This window comes from Anolis sagrei, chromosome 4 (assembly GCF_037176765.1).
Source record: "Anolis sagrei isolate rAnoSag1 chromosome 4, rAnoSag1.mat, whole genome shotgun sequence".
In the NCBI taxonomy this organism is placed as follows: Eukaryota; Metazoa; Chordata; class Lepidosauria; order Squamata; family Dactyloidae; genus Anolis; species Anolis sagrei.
In genome coordinates, this window is record NC_090024.1 from 90,312,861 (window position 1) to 90,331,132 (window position 18,272).

The 18,272-nt window shown below is 39.1% G+C and overlaps 1 protein-coding gene across 2 annotated transcripts in view; it reads left to right on the forward strand.

Moving 5' to 3' along the window:
* The window catches only part of PIGN (phosphatidylinositol glycan anchor biosynthesis class N), a 123,691-nt gene that overhangs the window by 52,148 nt on the left and 53,271 nt on the right, over nucleotides 1-18,272 (forward strand). For both annotated transcript variants that reach the window (XM_067467529.1, XM_060774706.2), the window contains exons 16-19: nucleotides 2,949-3,048; nucleotides 5,040-5,132; nucleotides 7,064-7,155; nucleotides 9,014-9,128. In XM_067467529.1, coding sequence (XP_067323630.1) covers nucleotides 2,949-3,048; nucleotides 5,040-5,132; nucleotides 7,064-7,155; nucleotides 9,014-9,128 — 400 coding nt within the window. The remainder of the gene's footprint in view (nucleotides 1-2,948; nucleotides 3,049-5,039; nucleotides 5,133-7,063; nucleotides 7,156-9,013; nucleotides 9,129-18,272) is intronic.

Here is an 18,272-nt window from a genome sequence, read left to right on the forward strand (position 1 = left end):
CCAGGGCACTTGTGTCCCGCTTTGTGCTGGTCAGTGACTGTAATAAAGTTTTTTATTGTATTGATAGCACAGGAGATGAATGAATGCAGTCTTTTCTGCTTGAATTTCCTGGTTTTGGGAATGTTTCAGGTGGCTTCCAAAAAGAAACTAGGGATCCTTCCAGACAGGCCCTATATCCCAGGATCTGATCCCAGATTTTCTGTTTATCCCAGATTATCTGGCAGTGTGGACACATATAATCCAGTTTATATATAGTCCAGTATATATATATATATATAGGGTCTGTCTTAATGGGCCCTAGGTTTGTGAATTGGTGAATGATCCTAGGCTGGTATTGATTCAAGTTAAAACAGGAGTGGCCAAAAGGCAGCTCTGGATCTGAAATCTGTTAGATTCTTGCTGATTTATAGACAATCAATCTGATTTTTTGATGGAGAGAAACAGATTTTCCCCACTTAAATCTGACTGAAAAGAAGGAAATTTGGTTACTGGTGGCCTTTTGTTCATTCAATAAGATGACAATTTACAAACAAATCACTAGACTTTAAATGCTTCAAGAGAGATCCTATCCTTTTATCCTAAGGCTCCTTCTATACTGCCATATAAAATCCACGTTTTCTGATTTGAACTATATTATATGCATATAATATAGTTTAAACCAGATTATGTGGATTATTTGCTTCAATAATCTGTATTATATGGCAGAGTAGAAGGGGTCTGGGGTCTAAGAGCATGTCTTTTTCCTCTCATTCTGGTTTACTCTAATGAGTAAAATGTTGAGAGTGTAGTAAATAAATCAAGCATTCATGCCCAGTTTTATATGATTCTGTTAGTGAGGAACAGTGTAGAAGCAGAGTGATTTTCACTTCTGGAGCAAGTACATAATACAGAGGAAAGGTAATTGGATAACAGCATTGCTTACATTGCTAGCACGTACAAGATCCTATCTTCTATATAGATAGAAGCTGCAGATATTGTCATTACTTGTCATGGTATTTTGGCTTCTAGCATTCAGTTCCAAGTCAAGTGTCCCTTATCCAAAATGCCTTAGAACACAAGTGTTTTGGGTTTCGGATTTTAGAACACCTATATTTGCACATACATAGTTCATGATGTATCTTGGAGACATGAACCATTAAATTAATTGAGATTTCATATACAGCTTATACAGATAGACTGAAGCTAATTTTATACACAATCTTTTTCATAATGTTGTGCATGAAGCAACATTTCTGTACATTGAACCATCAGAAACCACTGCCTCAGCCAATGTGGAAAATTTTGGATTTTTGAATAATCCAGATTTGAGAATTTTGGTTAAAGGATGCTCAATTTGTAATGAAATTCAGAAGGCCAGTATACTATAAATGAATAGTTCCACAGCAGACTTTAAAAAAATTAAAAGGTTTTAACATCATAACAGTAAATAATTTAAAATACTGCTTTGATCTCATTCCCTCTCCCAGTCATAGACATGTACAAAATACTTCTGTTAGTCCTATTACTAACAAGTTTTTCTCTACTTAATTTACTGTTCTTATTAATAATAGTAATATCTTCCCATAGTTATTTATCCAAAATCTGATCTAATTGTGGTTAAAATCTGCTATCGCTATGACATACCAAATTATTTATTTATTTGCTTCATTTCTACCCCGCCTTTCTCGACCCTGGAGGTGACTCAAGGCGGCTTACGTATCTGACAGAAATTCAATGCTGCACAGGTAAACATTAAGACACATCTCATAAAATTATTAAACAATCTCAGCATATAGGCAATTAAAACACATATCAATCAATAAAACAGATTAAAAACCATATAAAATGCATAGTCATGATCTTATATCCATATCCTGTCTAATAAACATCAAATCACCTGGGCGTCCCCTGGGTAATGTCCTTGTAGATGGCCAATTCTCTCACACCAGAAGTGACTTGCAGTTTCTCAAGTCGCTCCTGACACAACAAAAAAAAACAACCCCTAATAAATGGTTCATAGAGCCTCACACAGATGCTCTTTTATTTCTCTTCTATGTAATTTTACTCTTTATGATTTTTTTTAATACAGCTATGGCTCATATTCTGTTTAACCAACTTTGCATCGATAGATGTTCTAATGTATTCCATACTTTGACTATCTTGGCAGAGAATATAAGAAATGATATAAGGTCTCTATTTAGTAGATTCTCATTTTCGTTTTTCAATAAGGAGATAAGAAATAATGTCCTTCCAATATGATTGCTTTTCAGTGGAAGTGTGTAAATAGAGACTGTTCACTGCAATGGAAAAAAGGGCAGAATATCAATGTTCATTAGTTAAAGGAAGGATAAATCTAAAATTTGAGAAGTTATGAATAATATGAGAGGATGATAAAGAAGGTAGGCTTTCTAAGTTGCTCTATGGCTCCTTCTACACTACCATATAAAATCCAGATTATGTACTTCGAACTGGATTATATGGCAGTGTAGACTCATATAATCCAGTTCAAAGCAGATACAATGGATTATCTACTTTGATGATTTGGATTATATAGCAGTGTAGAAGGTACCTATGTAATTCAATTTTGCTTTCTAGCTACTGAAGGCAACACTGTGATCCAATCCAGTGGATAATGTTTGGGTCCTTTAAACACTTTTCTAGAAGATGTGTGTTTACTGATTTGTCTCTCTAATTCAGGAATTTTTCCTCTGTGAACACTGATTTATTTTAATCCCTGGTTTTCTCCCAAGTGTACAACCCAATTTATGTAGCAAATACTTCTGCCAGTTGGTTTGAACTTTCCAAAGTAAATAAATAATCTTGAATCGTATTCTCTTGATTCATGCTGGAGATATTTGTTTGCTTCCTGCTCATTAAAAGTCTCTGTCATACACTACTGTATTTATGTGTTTTCTAATAAGCATTTAATCTAGTAAGAAGTGATTGTCTAATGAAATCTTTTCTAACAGATACCCTGTTATTCAAGGAATGATCACATTTCTCTTGAACTTTCAACGGACTCAGTTTGTTGGATTTTTGCTAGTTTACACCTTGGGAATTGAAATATTAGTAAGTAACATACTTAATTACTTGCTTTGGAAAATGGCTTGTCAAGAAGCTTCTTCAATATAAAGTCTAACAAAATAAAGCAGCATAAATCAGCAGTGAGCAACTGCATGGGGAGAAGGAGTCTATTTCCCTTCTTTTGATACATCCATTGCATGCCTTCCTCAAGTAAAAAAATCCAAATACCTCCAATTTACTCTGTCAAAATGGGGCATCATTTTGAGAGGAACAGCACAAGAAAATGATGGACATTTGGTGATAGTGGGGGACTTGCCTATCTGCACAACCACTTCCTCCCTTACGAGCCCACGCGGTCCTTAAGATCTTCCGGGGATGCTCTTCTCTCACTCGTGCTCCCGTCTCAGGCACGATTGGTGGGGACGAGAGAGAGGGCATTCTTGGTGGTGGCCCCCCATCTCTGGAACTCCCTCCCCAGTGAGATTAGGCTGGCACCCTCCCTAGCTACATTCTGTAAGGAATTAAAGACGTGGATGTTTTGTCGTGCTTTCGATTGACAACTCCTATGACAAACGGCCTGCATCATGACCTGAATCGTAATTAAATCTGATGTCCTATACTATATTAACTGAATTGTTTCTGATCCTGTTAATTTGCTCGGTTTCCATGATATTTCCTATGCCATTATACATTGTTATCCACCTTACTAAACCGCCTTATCCTTTAACCAGCTCACATAATGGCCTTCTTCCCTCGCTCCAAAATTAGCCTGCTGTTATTGTTGTTGCTATCTATTATTGTTATGTTGTTTTACACTGTTTTATGCTGTCTTAATTGTTATTGCTTTGTTTTTAATTGTATTCTGTCTTGGGCTTGGGCCCCATGTAAGCCGCCACGAGTCCCTTCGGGGAGATGGAGACGGAGTAGAAAAATAAAGTTCTCCTCCTCCTCCTTCTCCTCCTCCTCCTCCTCCTTCTCCTCTTCCTCCTCCTCCTCCTCCTTCTTCTCCTCTTCCTCCTCCTCCTCCTTCTCCTTCTTCTTCTTCTCCTCCTCCTCCTCCTCCTCCTCCTCCTTCTCCTCCTCCTCCTCCTTCCTTCTCCTCCTTATTCCTTCACCTCCTCCTCCTCCTCCTCCTCCTCCTCCTTCTTCCTTCTCCTCCTCCTCCTCCTCCTCCTCCTTCTTCTTCCTACTCCTCCTTATTCTTCCTTCTCCTCCTCCTCCTCTTCTTTTGAATGGGTTTCAGGCCAAATGTACTTGAAAATCACATTCATCAACTGGGCAGGTTTTGGGGACTGGTGGAGGGCTTGAAGAACTGTATACTGCACTCTGCCTACCCTGTTGTAAATAAACTATTAAAGAAGGAGTGAACATAGTATTAGTGAAAACTACCCAAAAATACAGCAGAGCATCAAAAAATAAACAGGATACTAAAAGTTGAGCATTCAGCTCACAGCTAGAAAGGTGTAGAGTGCTGTGTGATGCAGATGTAAAGAATTCAGAGAATGGGCAGGCAAAGATGCAGAATCCAATCTTTTAAAAAAAATCACAAAAGGTTTACAATAATAAAGAACTAATTACATTTCTTCATGATAAAGAACTGGGTCTGAGCTACTCTAATACCCATCTCTTCTAAGATTTCAAAGAGAGGGGGAAAAACACCAATCACGACATCTCCCTGACACACATGCAGAGAGAGATCTCAAAGCACACAGCACATACTAAGATGTAAGAGAATATAAGTCCAAGTAAAGGCTTGCAGTAGAAAAGTATCTATTCTACACAACCAGTCAGAATGAGAGCAGAAACAGAGAGAGAAGAAATAAATACATTCTCAACTGTCATGCATGAAACATGGGGAAAGGGAAACCCTTAGTCTAACTAACTGCTCCTCGTTGGGGACTTGAGACTTGGGCAGTGAACTCCAACACATAGAACATTTTCTAAGGAGTGCTGGGTAAGAGGATTTATTTTAAATCTGAGGAGAATATCAGATTTCCTAACTTGTCTATATGTATTTTTCTGTTTACTTGAACTAGGTTTTCTCCTTTTTCTATCGTGCAGCTCTCAGCTTTGGCCTGATTGCCTTTGCTGCATGGCCCTTGGTCACCCAGCTCTGGACCAAAGCAAAGGTATTTATTGTGCAAGGACTTTTGGATTGTTTTGGTGGGTCACCTTCACATCTTTCTTGGAAAATGTGAGGACATCATTGGAATTTTCCCTTAGAGTTTGGAGATATGCGGGACTTCTGTAAGAAATATGGCCCACCTCACTTTATAAGTTGGCTGGTCACAGCCAGCACTTGATTCTTAAATTGAAATGTATTGACTTACATTTCTACTACCTTGGAAATTCTCCCCCCTAATTTGTGGAATAGTGGTTAGAATGTGGAAGAGTGGGTGTTTTTGTAATCTATATAAATAGAAATGTAGTGTTCGTTTGTGGGATTAATAGAACTCAAAAACCACTGGACAAATTGACACCAAATTTGGACACAAGATACCGAACAACCCAATGTATGTCCTTCACTCAAAAAACTGATTTTGTCATTTGGGAGTTGTAGTAGCCGGGATTTATAGTTCACCTACAATCAAAAAGCATTCTGAACCCACCAACGAGAAAATTGGACCAAACTTCCCACTCAGTTCTCCCATGACCAACGGAAAATACTGGAAGGGTTTGGTGGGCAGTGTCTTTGGTTTTGGAGTTGTAGTTCGCCTATATCCAGAGATCACTGTGGACTAAAATAATGATGGATCTGGATCAAACTCTACACAAATACCCAATATGCTCAAATGTAAACACTGGTGGAGTTTGGAGAAAATAGAATCTTGACATTTTGGAGTTGTAGTTGCTGGGATTTATAGTTCACCTATAATCACAGAGCATTCTGAACCTCACCAACGATAGAATTGGACCAAACCTCCCACACAGAACCCCCATGTGGGCCACAGCAATGCGTGGCAAGGGACGGCTAGTCTATATAAATAAAAATGTAATGTTTATTTGTGGGATTAACATACTCAAAAACCACTGGGCGAATTGACACCAAATTTGGACACAATACACCTATCAGGCCAACGAGTGACCATCACTCATAAAAACACTGGAAAACACAGCAGAAGAGGCTTCAAAAGCCAAAAAACAAAAAAAGTACATTACAACGCATGCACAAAGCCACACATATATACGCAAACACACATATACACAAATATATACACACACATATATACACATAAAACACATATACACAGACTGGGCCATAGCAACGTGTGGCAAGGGACAGCTAGTTATACATATATAATGTGCATTGGGAATGGCACTTAATGTCGTTGTACAATATACAGTGGCAATAAAGTTATTCTATTATTTTATTCTAAAGTTATTCTATTCTAGATTAGTACTGAACTGTGTTGGTGCTGAAACACATTCTTCCTGAAGGCATTTTCTCCGTAATGATTCTGGAGCACAACATTGTAAACAGGCTCTAGCTCCGGAGTGAGCAATATGTGGCTTCCATATCCCTTGTTGCCGAACCCAAGATCCATTTTAGAGGGCTCCCAAGCTCTCTCTGCTCCCACAGTTATTTTGAATGCCTCACTATCCTAGAGAGACTTTACTGTAAACATGGAATTTTTGGTTTCATATGCATCTTATAAATACGGCTTTAATGTAATTTTATGTACAGTATATTTAATGAACAAAGTGTATAAACACTGAACCTGAGAAAGCAAAGATGTCACTATCTCAGCCACCAATGTGTACAATTTTGGAGTATTTCAGAATTCTGGATAAGGGATGCTTACTGTGTTCTGTGTATCTTTTCTGTAACATACACCACTTTTTATAGCTGATTTATGGAGATGTTTTGTGTATAAGCTAAATAGAAAATGTTATCTCCTTTGTTCAGTTTCCAAGATGAAGTTGCTAACAATGTGTAGCCAAAATGATACATATCGTGCTTTTGATATGCTTGTACTTGAATCTATTTCAATCCATTACTTCAATTTCCATAATTAATTTATAAGTCTATGTAATGTATGTGTTTGTATGTTTATTGTAGACAACCGTACTAAGCTGGATTCTTTCATGCTTGTTGCTGGCGGTTTTCCCTTTGATGCCTGTTGTGGGAAGAGAAGCAAATCTGTCTCTAGTGTAAGAACATGAATTTAATTTTCTTCAATGTCCAAACTTTCCCTTACCATTCATGTATTTCACCAGAATCTTGTTGCTGGGTGGGAATGATGTTGTTTGACAACATTGATGTGGGAATTCAGAATTTAAATGAGATACTTCTGGGGAAATGTATATCATCTAGAAGGGTGATCCCCATCTCTTAAGACACTACTGCAATTGCTCTGTAAATATAACTCTTTTGGGGAGGACTTTCATCTAGGGCCCTTCCACACAAGCCCAAATCTCAAGAGGAACTTGGATTTTATATCCTAGTTCTTCCCTGGATTGAGGCCCCATGCCAGCCCTAACCATCGGGATTTTGCTAGGCGAGGGCTACATTCCATTTTGACACATCAGAAGCTTTCTCCAAGGGGTCTGAAGATGCAGTCAGCTCCTCCTGTAAATTGGGGTGTGTGGGGTGGGTGGGTGGGGGAGATCGTGCTTTTTCGGGCTCTTAGAGCCCAAAGAACCGGGATGGCAATGGGGATTGACCCCTGGGATGATGGAAGGCAGTCCCATGAGTCAATCCCGCAGGCCCAGCACCTGAAAAGATCCAGATCTTGCAATAAGGTCTGTATCTTTCCATGTGTTTTATTAATCCGTAGTAAACTGGAAATCGCTTGGACGCCTCAGATAACTCACAACCCATCATGGGTTTTGGGCCTGTGTAGAAGAACCTCTAGTTTCACTTCTGCCTAGTTTCACCCTGGATGGGACACATGTTAGTGTGTGTTTGTGTGTACGCATTCTGAGTTGTTCTTGCCCAGAATGAAGTCAAAGCTCTTAGAAATCCTGATCTTCCTGAAATGATTTCTACTCACTCAGGGCTAGGAGACAACTTAGCGATGTCTCTGGCTTCTGTTCTGTAGTTGCCTCTGGATTCATCTGTGCAGAAGGGAGCTCTGCTTGAAAAACAGTGGAAAGGGCTCTCAGAGGAGGCAAACAGAACAAAAAGTTGTTCAGTCACAGTGTTGGATGTGTTATGGTTAGAAAAGGGATCTCCTAACACCAATCTGTTCACACCAACCCTGAAATGTGGGGCTGCTCTAGAGTTTCATGGAAGCCCCAGAACATTGCTCAACTTCTGTTAGCACAAGGTAAAATTGGATTAATTTTACCCTGTATTAGGTGTTGGAAGTCCTTGAATGTCATGTGAATATTCAACTTCCGGCCCAATTTGGGGTATGCAGCCTGTGTAGACATGTCCATATCTCCATTCCAAGCTCTTCTGTCTGGCAAAAAGAACCAAAGAAACTTCAATATAGTCTTAGCAGTTACATAATATGCAGGTCCAGATAAGTGAATCTTTTGTATTGTCGAAGACTTTCATGGCTGGAATCACTGCGTTATTGTAGGTTTTTCGGGCGGTATGGCCATGTTCTAGAAGCATTCTCTCCTGACCTTTCGCCTGCATCTTATGACAGGCATCCTCAGAGGTCCTCACAACCTTTGAGGATGCCTGTCATAGATGCAGGTTAAACGTCAGGAGAGAATGCTTCTAGAACATGGCCATACAGCCCGAAAAACCTACAACAACCCAGTGAACCTTTTGTTTAAAACTTCCTTGCCTGCTCAATTAAAAGCCCAAGCAAATGGCTGTTCAGCAGTAAGGAATGATAAAGATGGATTTATGCAGCCATGTGAAAGAAAACTTAGTCTTGACTGCTGCCTTCTTCATCTCCCCCCCCCCCCCTCCAATTTCCTGTCTAAAGTTCAAATTCATGTCTTATGCATGTGGTGGAGTTGCCCTTTACTGACTCAGTGATTTAATCTTCGTGAATATTATTTCTAAAACTGTGCCCTCGTAAAGCACTCACAAAGAGCTTGTATTTTACAGAACAGCAGCAGGGTTGCTGACACTGTTGGTGGCTTCATCCTACCTGGTGTCCTACTTTTGGAAAAGCAACAAGAATTACCTGCATCATAAAGACCTCAAAATATATCTTTTTCAGGTCAGTAAGTCTTGTAAACATGAATTATTGAGAGGTGTAACTTTCATCTGTGCAGTTGCTAACTAAAAATTGGGTTGATTTCATCTTCTGGGTCAATCTACTATTTACCAAGAGAACCTTTCCCAACCACCAATTGGCTGTTTTTTCAAAGCACTTTTACTTGTTGGCTACGATTCAGCACCTGCACAAATCAAGTGGAGAAGCCATATGGCCTGCTCTGTGTTCTTTTGTGAATATAGCAATGTTTCACATTATTGTCAAGAATCCCTCTGTGCCTATAGAGTGCTTTCCCATCACAAAAGGAAACAAGTCTTGTAATTCACCATGTATCTGCTATAGGTTGAGCATCCCTTATCTGAAATGCTTTGGATCAGAAGTGTTTAGGATTTCAGATTTTTTACCTAGTTACATATATGTAATGAGATATCTTGAAGATGGGACCTAAGTCTAAATATGGAATTCATTTATGTTTCATATACATGCTGTACACTTAACCTGAAAATAACTTCATACACCATATCTATATAAATAAAAATGTAATGTTCGTTTGTGGGATTAACATAACTCAAAAACCACATGACAAATTGACACCAAATTTGGACAGCATGCACCTAACAACCCAATGTATGTCCTTCACTCAAAAAAAATTGGATTTTGTCATTTGGAAGTTGTAGTTGCTGGGATTTATAGTTCACCTACAATCAAAGAGCATTCTGAACCCCACCAACAATGGAATTGAACCAAACGTGACACACAGTTCTCCCATGACCAACAGAAAATACTGAAAGGGTTTGGTGGGCAATGTCCTTTGGTTTTGGAGTTGTAGTTCACGTACATCCAGAGATCACTGTGGACTCAAACGATGGATCTGGACCAAACTCTACACGAATACTCAATATGTCCAAATGTGAACACTGGTGGAGTTTGGGGAAAATAGAATCTTGACATTCGGGAGTTGTAGTTGCTGGGAGTTATAGTTCACCTAAATCAAAGAGCACTCTGAACCCCACCAACAATAGAATTGGGGCAAACCTCCCACACAGAACCCCGATGTGGGCCACAGCCTCGCGTGGCAGGGAATGGCTAGTCTATATAAATAAAAATGTAATGTTCGTTTGTGAGATTAACAGAACTCAAAAACCATTGGATGAATTGACACCAAATTTGGACATAAGACACCTAACTACCCAATGTATGTCCTTCACTCAAAAAATTGATTTTCTCATTTGAGAGTTGTAGTTGCTAGGATTTATAGTACACCTACATTGAAGAGCATTCTGAACACAAATGATGGAATTGAACCAAATGTGGCACACAGGACTCCCATGACCAACAGAAAATACTAGAAAGGTTTGGTGGGCATTGACCTTGAGTTTGGGAGTTGTAGTTCACCTACATCCAGAGAGCCCTGTGGACTCAAGCAATGATGGATCTGGATCAAACTTGACACGAATCCTCAATTTGCCCAAATGTGAATACTAGTGGAGTTTGGGAAAATAGACCCTGACATTTGGCAGTTGTAGTTGCTGGGATTTATAGTTCACCTACAATGAAAGAGCATGCTGAACCCCACCAACGACAGAATTGGGGCAAACTTCCCACACAGAACCCCCACACTTAAGTCCATCCAGTCCAACTCCCTTCACCAGGGCAAGCAAACGTAATCAAAGCCCTCCTGACGAAGAGCCATCCGACCATAGATAGATAGATAGATAGATAGATAGATAGATAGATAGATAGATTATTCATACACAGAGAGATATAGTATCATAGATTTGAAAGGGACCCCTAAAGAAGGACAGTTATATGTTGCATGTTCCAGAGTAGGCAAACCAGACAATCTCCACATCAACACTGACATAGAAACAACAAGGAATACTGTTTACCCACAAGCATAAAGAAATTACATATATTAGAAACCATTACTTAATTTTCCAGATCACCAGACTGGGCCACAGCAACGCGTGGCAGGGGACGGCTAGTTTTAAATATTTTTGTGCTTGAAACAAAGTTGCCATAAACCGAACCATCAGAAAGCAAAGGAGGTGGCTCCGTGCGACTTTATCAGATATTCATTGAAAAACTTTAGCAAAATGTGCTGCAGGATGTCCCACAAAAACAAAGATTTTGCAGTTTCATAAACTTTGTCCATGTTTTTATGATAAAACCAATTAGGAAATGACATTAATAACCTAGGGATAAAAATTGTGTTAACATCGTGTTATTTTTCCCAATGAAGCCATCAATGACTACCTCTTAGGATGGGTATATATGGGTGTGGTAGAAATGTATAATGAAACAAAAGAAAAAAAGACTAAATCACACAGAGGCAAGGAGGGCTATGAGTTCATTGAAAAACATTGAAGGCTGGGTTGCTGTGAGTTTTCTGGACTGTATGGCCATGGTTCAGAAGCATTCTCTCCTGACGTTTCACCCACATCTATGGCAGGCATCCTCAGATCTGTTGGGAACTAGGCAAGTGGGGTTTATATATCTGTGGAATGTCCAGGGTGGGAGAAAGAACCCTTTTCTGCTTGAGGCAAGTGTGAATGTTGCAAATGGCCACCTTGATTAGCATTGAATGGCCTTGTAGTTTCAGTGCTTGGCTGATTGCTGCCTGGGGAAATCCTTTGTTGGGACCCTGACTTATTCTTGTCTGGAATTCCTCTGGTGTTGAGTGTCCCTCTTTATCTACCTTGATGATTTTAGAGTTTTTTTTAATACTGGTGGCCAGATTTTGTTCGTTTTCGTGATTTTCTCCTTTCTGTTGAACTTGCCCACGTGCTTGTGGATTTCAGAGGCTTATCTGTGTAGTCTGACATGGTAGTTGTTAGAGTGGTCCAGCATTTCTGTGTTCTCAAATAATATGCTTTGTCCAGATTGGTTTATCAGGGGCTCGGGTATGGCTGACATCTCTGGTTGAATCAGTCTGCAGTGGCTTTCCTGTTCCTTGATTCATGTTTGAGCAATGCTGCATTTGGTAGTCTCTATGTAGACTTGTCCACAATGGCATGGTATACAGTAGACTCCTGCAGAGTTGAGAGGATCCCTTTTGTCCTTTGCTGAATGTAGATCGCTTGCATGTTGTGTTTCTTCATCAGCTTCGATATGCGGTCAGGTGTATGGTAAGGACACTTTTCCTTTGGGTGGATCTTGGTGTTTATTCTCATGGCTTGTTCTTGGTCTTGTAGGTCTTCTGATGTCTGTGGTGGACATTGAAGGTTATCATCTTGGTATCTATTCAAATTTGTAGCTAGGCCCATCATACCTAAGAATATTTGAATGATCTAGCAGATGTCATATTTGGTGCAGGGGATGAGAAAGGGATCTCTACAGACCAGGGAAGCTAGTGTAGAGAAGTCAGGAGTATACGACAGGAAACTAAACAACTTATTTGGTACTGTGATACCGGACTATTTGCAGATTTTGGAGTGTGGTTCATACGGCTAAATATTTTACAGGTTGGGCAGATTGCACACTGAGCTGTACTATCTAGTGTGCATGCAAAGAGAAAATGTATCTATAGGTTGATGCTAATTATATGTTCTGCCTTTGCAAATCTATACACATAATAAAAGTGAAAATATGTGTGTGTGTGTGGCAGGAGGATCCACTTACACAGTCAACAAGCTCCTGCCTCCACAAACAGCTATAGCTCCCACTACTCAGGAGATACCCAGTGGCCCTCCTTCCAATTACATTGCAGGTTAGAGCGAGCAACCTGCAATGTCCTCCACAAACACCATACTGCGCACCACCCAAGTGAATGCTTTCATGCAGGGATCATTTAATCCTAGATTTCCTCTACCACAGACATCTCAGTGTTTCTGACTCTCTCCATTGGTGTGGAATGTGCATGACCCCACACACTGCCTCTCGCATAACCCTTTCCTATTCTTTTCTATGGCACACAGCAAACAGGAACATACTAGAGAGGTTTGGGGAGAATTCACCTTCATTTATAGGATTTGTAGGTCCTGGCATGTGTAGTTCATCTGCAATCTAAGAGCACGCTAAACTCCACCAATGATGAACCTGGAACTAAGTTGGCACACAGAACCCTCATGTCCAACAAAAAATGGAGGGATTTATAGGAGCTGTAGTTCACCAATATCCAGAGCACACTATGAACCCAAATAATGATGGATGTGGACCAAACTAGGCACACAGGCCTGGGTATTTTGGAATTGTAGGTACTGGAATGTATAGTTCACCTGCAATCAATGAGTACTCTGAACTCCACCAAAGAGGGAATTGGCACACAGAGCCCCCATGACCAGCAAAAAATACTAGAGGTCTTTGGGGAAAGTTCATCTTGATTTGGGGGAGTTGTAGTTCACCTACGTCCAAAGAGCACTGTGAACTCAAAGATCTATGGATCTGGACCAAACTAGGCACACAGACCTGATATGCTGAAATTTGATTACTGGAGAGGTTTGGGGGAACTGACCTTCCTTTCTGGAAGTTGTAGTTTACCCACAACCAGAGAAGCCGTGACCTCCACCGATGATGGACCTGAATCAAACTTGGCACACAGAACCCCCATGACTAACTCAATCTACTGGAGGGTTTTGAAGGGACTGACTCACCATAGTGGGAATTGTAGTTTACCCTACAGCCAGAAAGCACATTGAACCCCACCGAGGATGCATCTAGAGCAAACTTGCCCAACATAACAAACTTTAAGTACTGGTGGAATTTCACAGGGTTAACTTGGCAAGATGTGAGTTGCAGTTCACCCACAACCTTAAGCATTTTGGACAAGTAAAAAACTGACTTTTTCAAATTACCTGGGCAATGCTGGGTACCCAAGGTAGTGTAAAATAAAATAAATAAATTAAAACAATTCAAAAGCATGCTTTGTTACCACTAGATGTCACTATAAATGTAGCTTGGAAGGTAGAATTGAGGAGCTAAACCAATTAAGATAAAAACCTAATAAGATTATGACCATGTAATTTACCATAGCCTTGAAATTAGCGGCTCCTTTTTATTTACTTTGACCTGTTTTAGATTATGCATTTTTTCCATCTTTCCCTGGCATGAGTCCGTTTAGATTGATTTGGTATGTTGGCTTACCCACAGTAACTTCTAGGAATTAAAACAATCCATGCAATGCTCACAAATAAAATTACTGATCTGTAGCCGCTGTTGTTCAGGAAAGTCACCTTCAGTTCAATGCGGGGAACTATTATTTCATTACAGTAAAGTTGATGTGGGAAAATGGGAGCCAGGAATTTCCTAGCTATTTAGTTTAGTAGCACAAGCTTTTTGAATTTGTTGTTGTTTTTTTAAAGTAAGAAAAGAATTTGACATTACTGAGAATTTTTTGCAAATTCAACTCCAGCTTAGGTTGTATGGTAAAATATGTTTGCCTTTTCCAATTTTTTTTGTACAGTATACATACAGTGTACAGTATGCTATGCTATAAAGACATGATAGTTAGGTGAATTTTATTTTATTGGGTATGTTTTTAAAATATTTGTATATTTAAATTGATTTAAAATCTTTCATGTAATGTGCTGTTGAAGGCTTTCATGGCTGAAATCACTGTGTTGCTGTGATTTTTCCAGGTTGTATGGCTATGTTCCAGATGCATTCTCTCCTGATGTTTCTTCCACATCTATGGCAGGCATCATCAAAGGTTGTGAGGCTTATTGGAAAGTAGGCAAGTGAGGCTTATATATTTGTGGAATGTCCAGAGTGGGAGAAAGAACTCTTGTCTGCTTGAGACAAGTGTGAATATTGCAATTGGCCACTTTGATTAGCATTTAATGGCCTTTGCAGCTTCAAACCCTGGCTGATTGCTGCCTGGGAATCCTTTGTTGGGAGGTGTCCGCTGGCCTTGATTGTTTCTTGTCTGGAATTTCCCTGTTTTTTTTAGTTTGCTCTTTATTTATTGTTCTGATCTTAGAGTTTTTAAATACTAGTAGCTAGATTTGGTTCATTTTTTTTTTGGTTTCCTCTTTTCTGTTGAAATTGTCCACATGCTTGTGGATTTCAGTGGCTTCTCTGTGTAGCCTGACATGGTGGTTGTTAGAGTGGCCCAGCATTTCTGTGTTCTTAAATAATATGCTGTGTCCAGGTTGGTTCATCAGGTCATACGCTATGGCTGACTTCTCAAGTTGAATTAGTTGCAGTGGCTTTCATGTTCCTTGATTTGTGTTTGGGCAATGCTGCATTTGGTGGTCCCTATGTAGACTTGTCCACAACTTCATGGTTTAGGGTAGACTCCTGCAGAAGTGAGAGGATCCCTCTTGTCTTTTGCTGAACGTAGCATTGGTTGGATTTTCTTAGTGGGTCTGTAGATAGTTTGTAGGTTATGTTTCTTCATAAGCTTCCCTAGGCGGTCAGTGGATCCCTTGATGTATGGCAAGAACACTTTTCTTCTGGGTGGATCTTTGTCTTTACTCTCGTGTCTTATTCGTGGTTTTTTATGTAATGATTTTAATTGCTCTTAAATTTGATAGTGAATCTTTTAAATTTTGTGTCTTTGGAAGCCCCCTTGGGTCTGGCTCTCATAGAAACACAGCATAAAAATAGAAATAAATAAACTATCTGATGTGAAGATTATCCTCATCTGTTTTTTTTTTTTTTTTTTTTTTTACTCAGAATGTTTTAAGATAACAGGATGTATCTGGCTAAGTTTAAATGGGATTAAAGAACAGGAGCAGCAGGACAGCTGTAATTGCTGCAGAATAGTACAGTTTATATGTGAATGAGAAAGCATTTTCAAGGGCTTTTCAGATGTTTGGTGGAAAGCCAGCAGGTATGGTTCCAATGATCTTGCCAAGTTCAATCAAGGCTCCTTGGGGAGCATTATGTACCTGCGTTGACAGATGTTTGTAATAAATATGTTTTGGATGCTTGCTCTACTCAGTATTTAAATATCTTTGGAAGCCACCTTGGGTCCAACTATTTTTTTGTGTACAGGCACTTCCCGACTTACAAACATCCGACTTACAAACGACTCATAGTCAAGAACTTGTCTGAGACAACAGGACGTGAGAGAAATCTACCCCTCAGAAGGGGAATTCAGTCCTGAAAGAGTGATCATGGGGAAAAGGCATCTTCATTGAAGCTTTCTCACCCATCGTTGTTTCCACAACAAGCCAAATTTTTCAAAATCCAATTATCACAGTGACAGAAAGTGAGATGAAATCTTCTGAACCAAGGGCAGAGATAGCAAAACAAACACTATAGCCTCAAACTATGGTAGGGGGCCGGATGCGGCCCTCCAAGGTCATTTACCCAGCCCTCGCTCAGGGTCAACCTAAGTCTGAAATGACTTGAAAGCACACAACTACAATCCTATCTCATCAGCCAAAAGTAGGCCCACACTTCCCATTGAAATACTAATAATTTTATATTTGGTGAAAATGTTCTTCATTTTAATTACTGTATTGCATTTAAGTGTTTTTTGCACTACAAATAAGATATGTGCAGTGTGCATAGGAATTCATTCATGTTTTTTTTCAAATTATAATCCGGCCCTCCAACAATTTGAGGGACTGTGACCTGGCCCTCTGTTTAAAAAGTTTGAGGACCCCTGCACTACAGAGATGTTAACCCTTCCCTATGCTATCCAAAGCTTATCTATCTATCTATCTATCTAGAATTAAACTCTAAAAATGTATCTATTCTGACTTACAAACAATTCCAATTTAAGAACAAATTTACAGAACCTTGTTCATAACTTGGGGACTGCCTCCATATCGAAAATGTAATAAATATATGAAGTGATCTTAGGCATGTTGATAGAGGAAAAACAAGTGTGTGTTGCTGTGAGTTTTCCAGGCTGTGTGGCCATGTTCCAGAAGCATTCTCTCCTGACGTTTCACCCACATCTATGTCTGACATCCTCAGAGATTATGAGATCCGTTGGAAACTAGGCAAGTGAGGTTTATATATCTGTAGAATGTCCAGAGTGGGGAAAGGAACTCTTTATTTGTTTATGGCAAGTGTGAATGATGCAGTTGATAAGCTTGATTAGCATTAAAGAGCCTTGCAGCTTCAAAGCTGGGTGAATCCTTTGTTGGGAGGTGATTAGCTGGCCCTGATTGTTTCCTGTGTGCTTACAAGCCTTCTATCTACTCTGATTATGGCTTATATAGATTTAGTGATAGATATCCAGATGGAAGCAGAGATGAAATTATGCCTAATGTGAATATTCAGTGCATTTCCTTCACCTTTGTTCTTGAATGGCATACTGACATATATCCTCCTATATATATTTGTAGGGGCAACATGAGAGGAATTCAGTGATATAATTCCACGGTAATTAAAATAGTCTTGAATGAGCCTAAAACTACAAATACTCAAAGATATGTTACATTTTGGATTGGCCAGGGATTCTAAGAGTAGTCCAAAAGTTATTTCTACAAGTTCTGATTTTATATAGTAAATATTGTTGCCTGGTTGGAAAAATACATTCCAAAGGTTGTCTTTAGAGCTTCAGAGCAAATAGAAACACACCATGAACAAGCATTTTGAGGAACTGGCTGAAGATTTCTTTTAAACTAGTATAATCTGGGCACACTTTGTGACTTGTCAAAATGCATTTCACTTAATATACTCTCTTTATTGACTTCCTTTTCTCCTTATCAGATGTCATGGGTGGGAACTGCTTTATAAGGGAAAAAGAATAAAAGTCTGTGAATCTTATTTATCTCTGGATTCCTGATATGATCTTGGCTAGTGCTTGTACAGAATTTTATAGCAGGAAAACAGGGAAGTATTACCGTATATACTCAAGTATAAGCCGACCTGAATATAAGCTGAGACACCTGATTTTACCACAAAAAACTGAGAAAACAAATTGACTTGCGTATAAGCCGAGGGTGGAAAATGCAGCAGCTACTGGTAAATTTCAAAATAAAAATAGATACCAATAAAATTACATTAATGGAGGCATCAGTGGGTTAAATATTTTTGAATATTTACATAAAACTGTAATTTAAGATAAGACTGCCCAACTCTGATTAAACCATTTTCTTCAATGTAAATGTACTTATGTAGCTTTCCAATAATGATAGAGTAGAATAATAAATATAATAATAATAGAGTAAAATAATGGAAATGTAATAATAACAGTAGTAGTAGAGTAAAATAATAAACATAATAACAATAATAAATAGAGTAAAA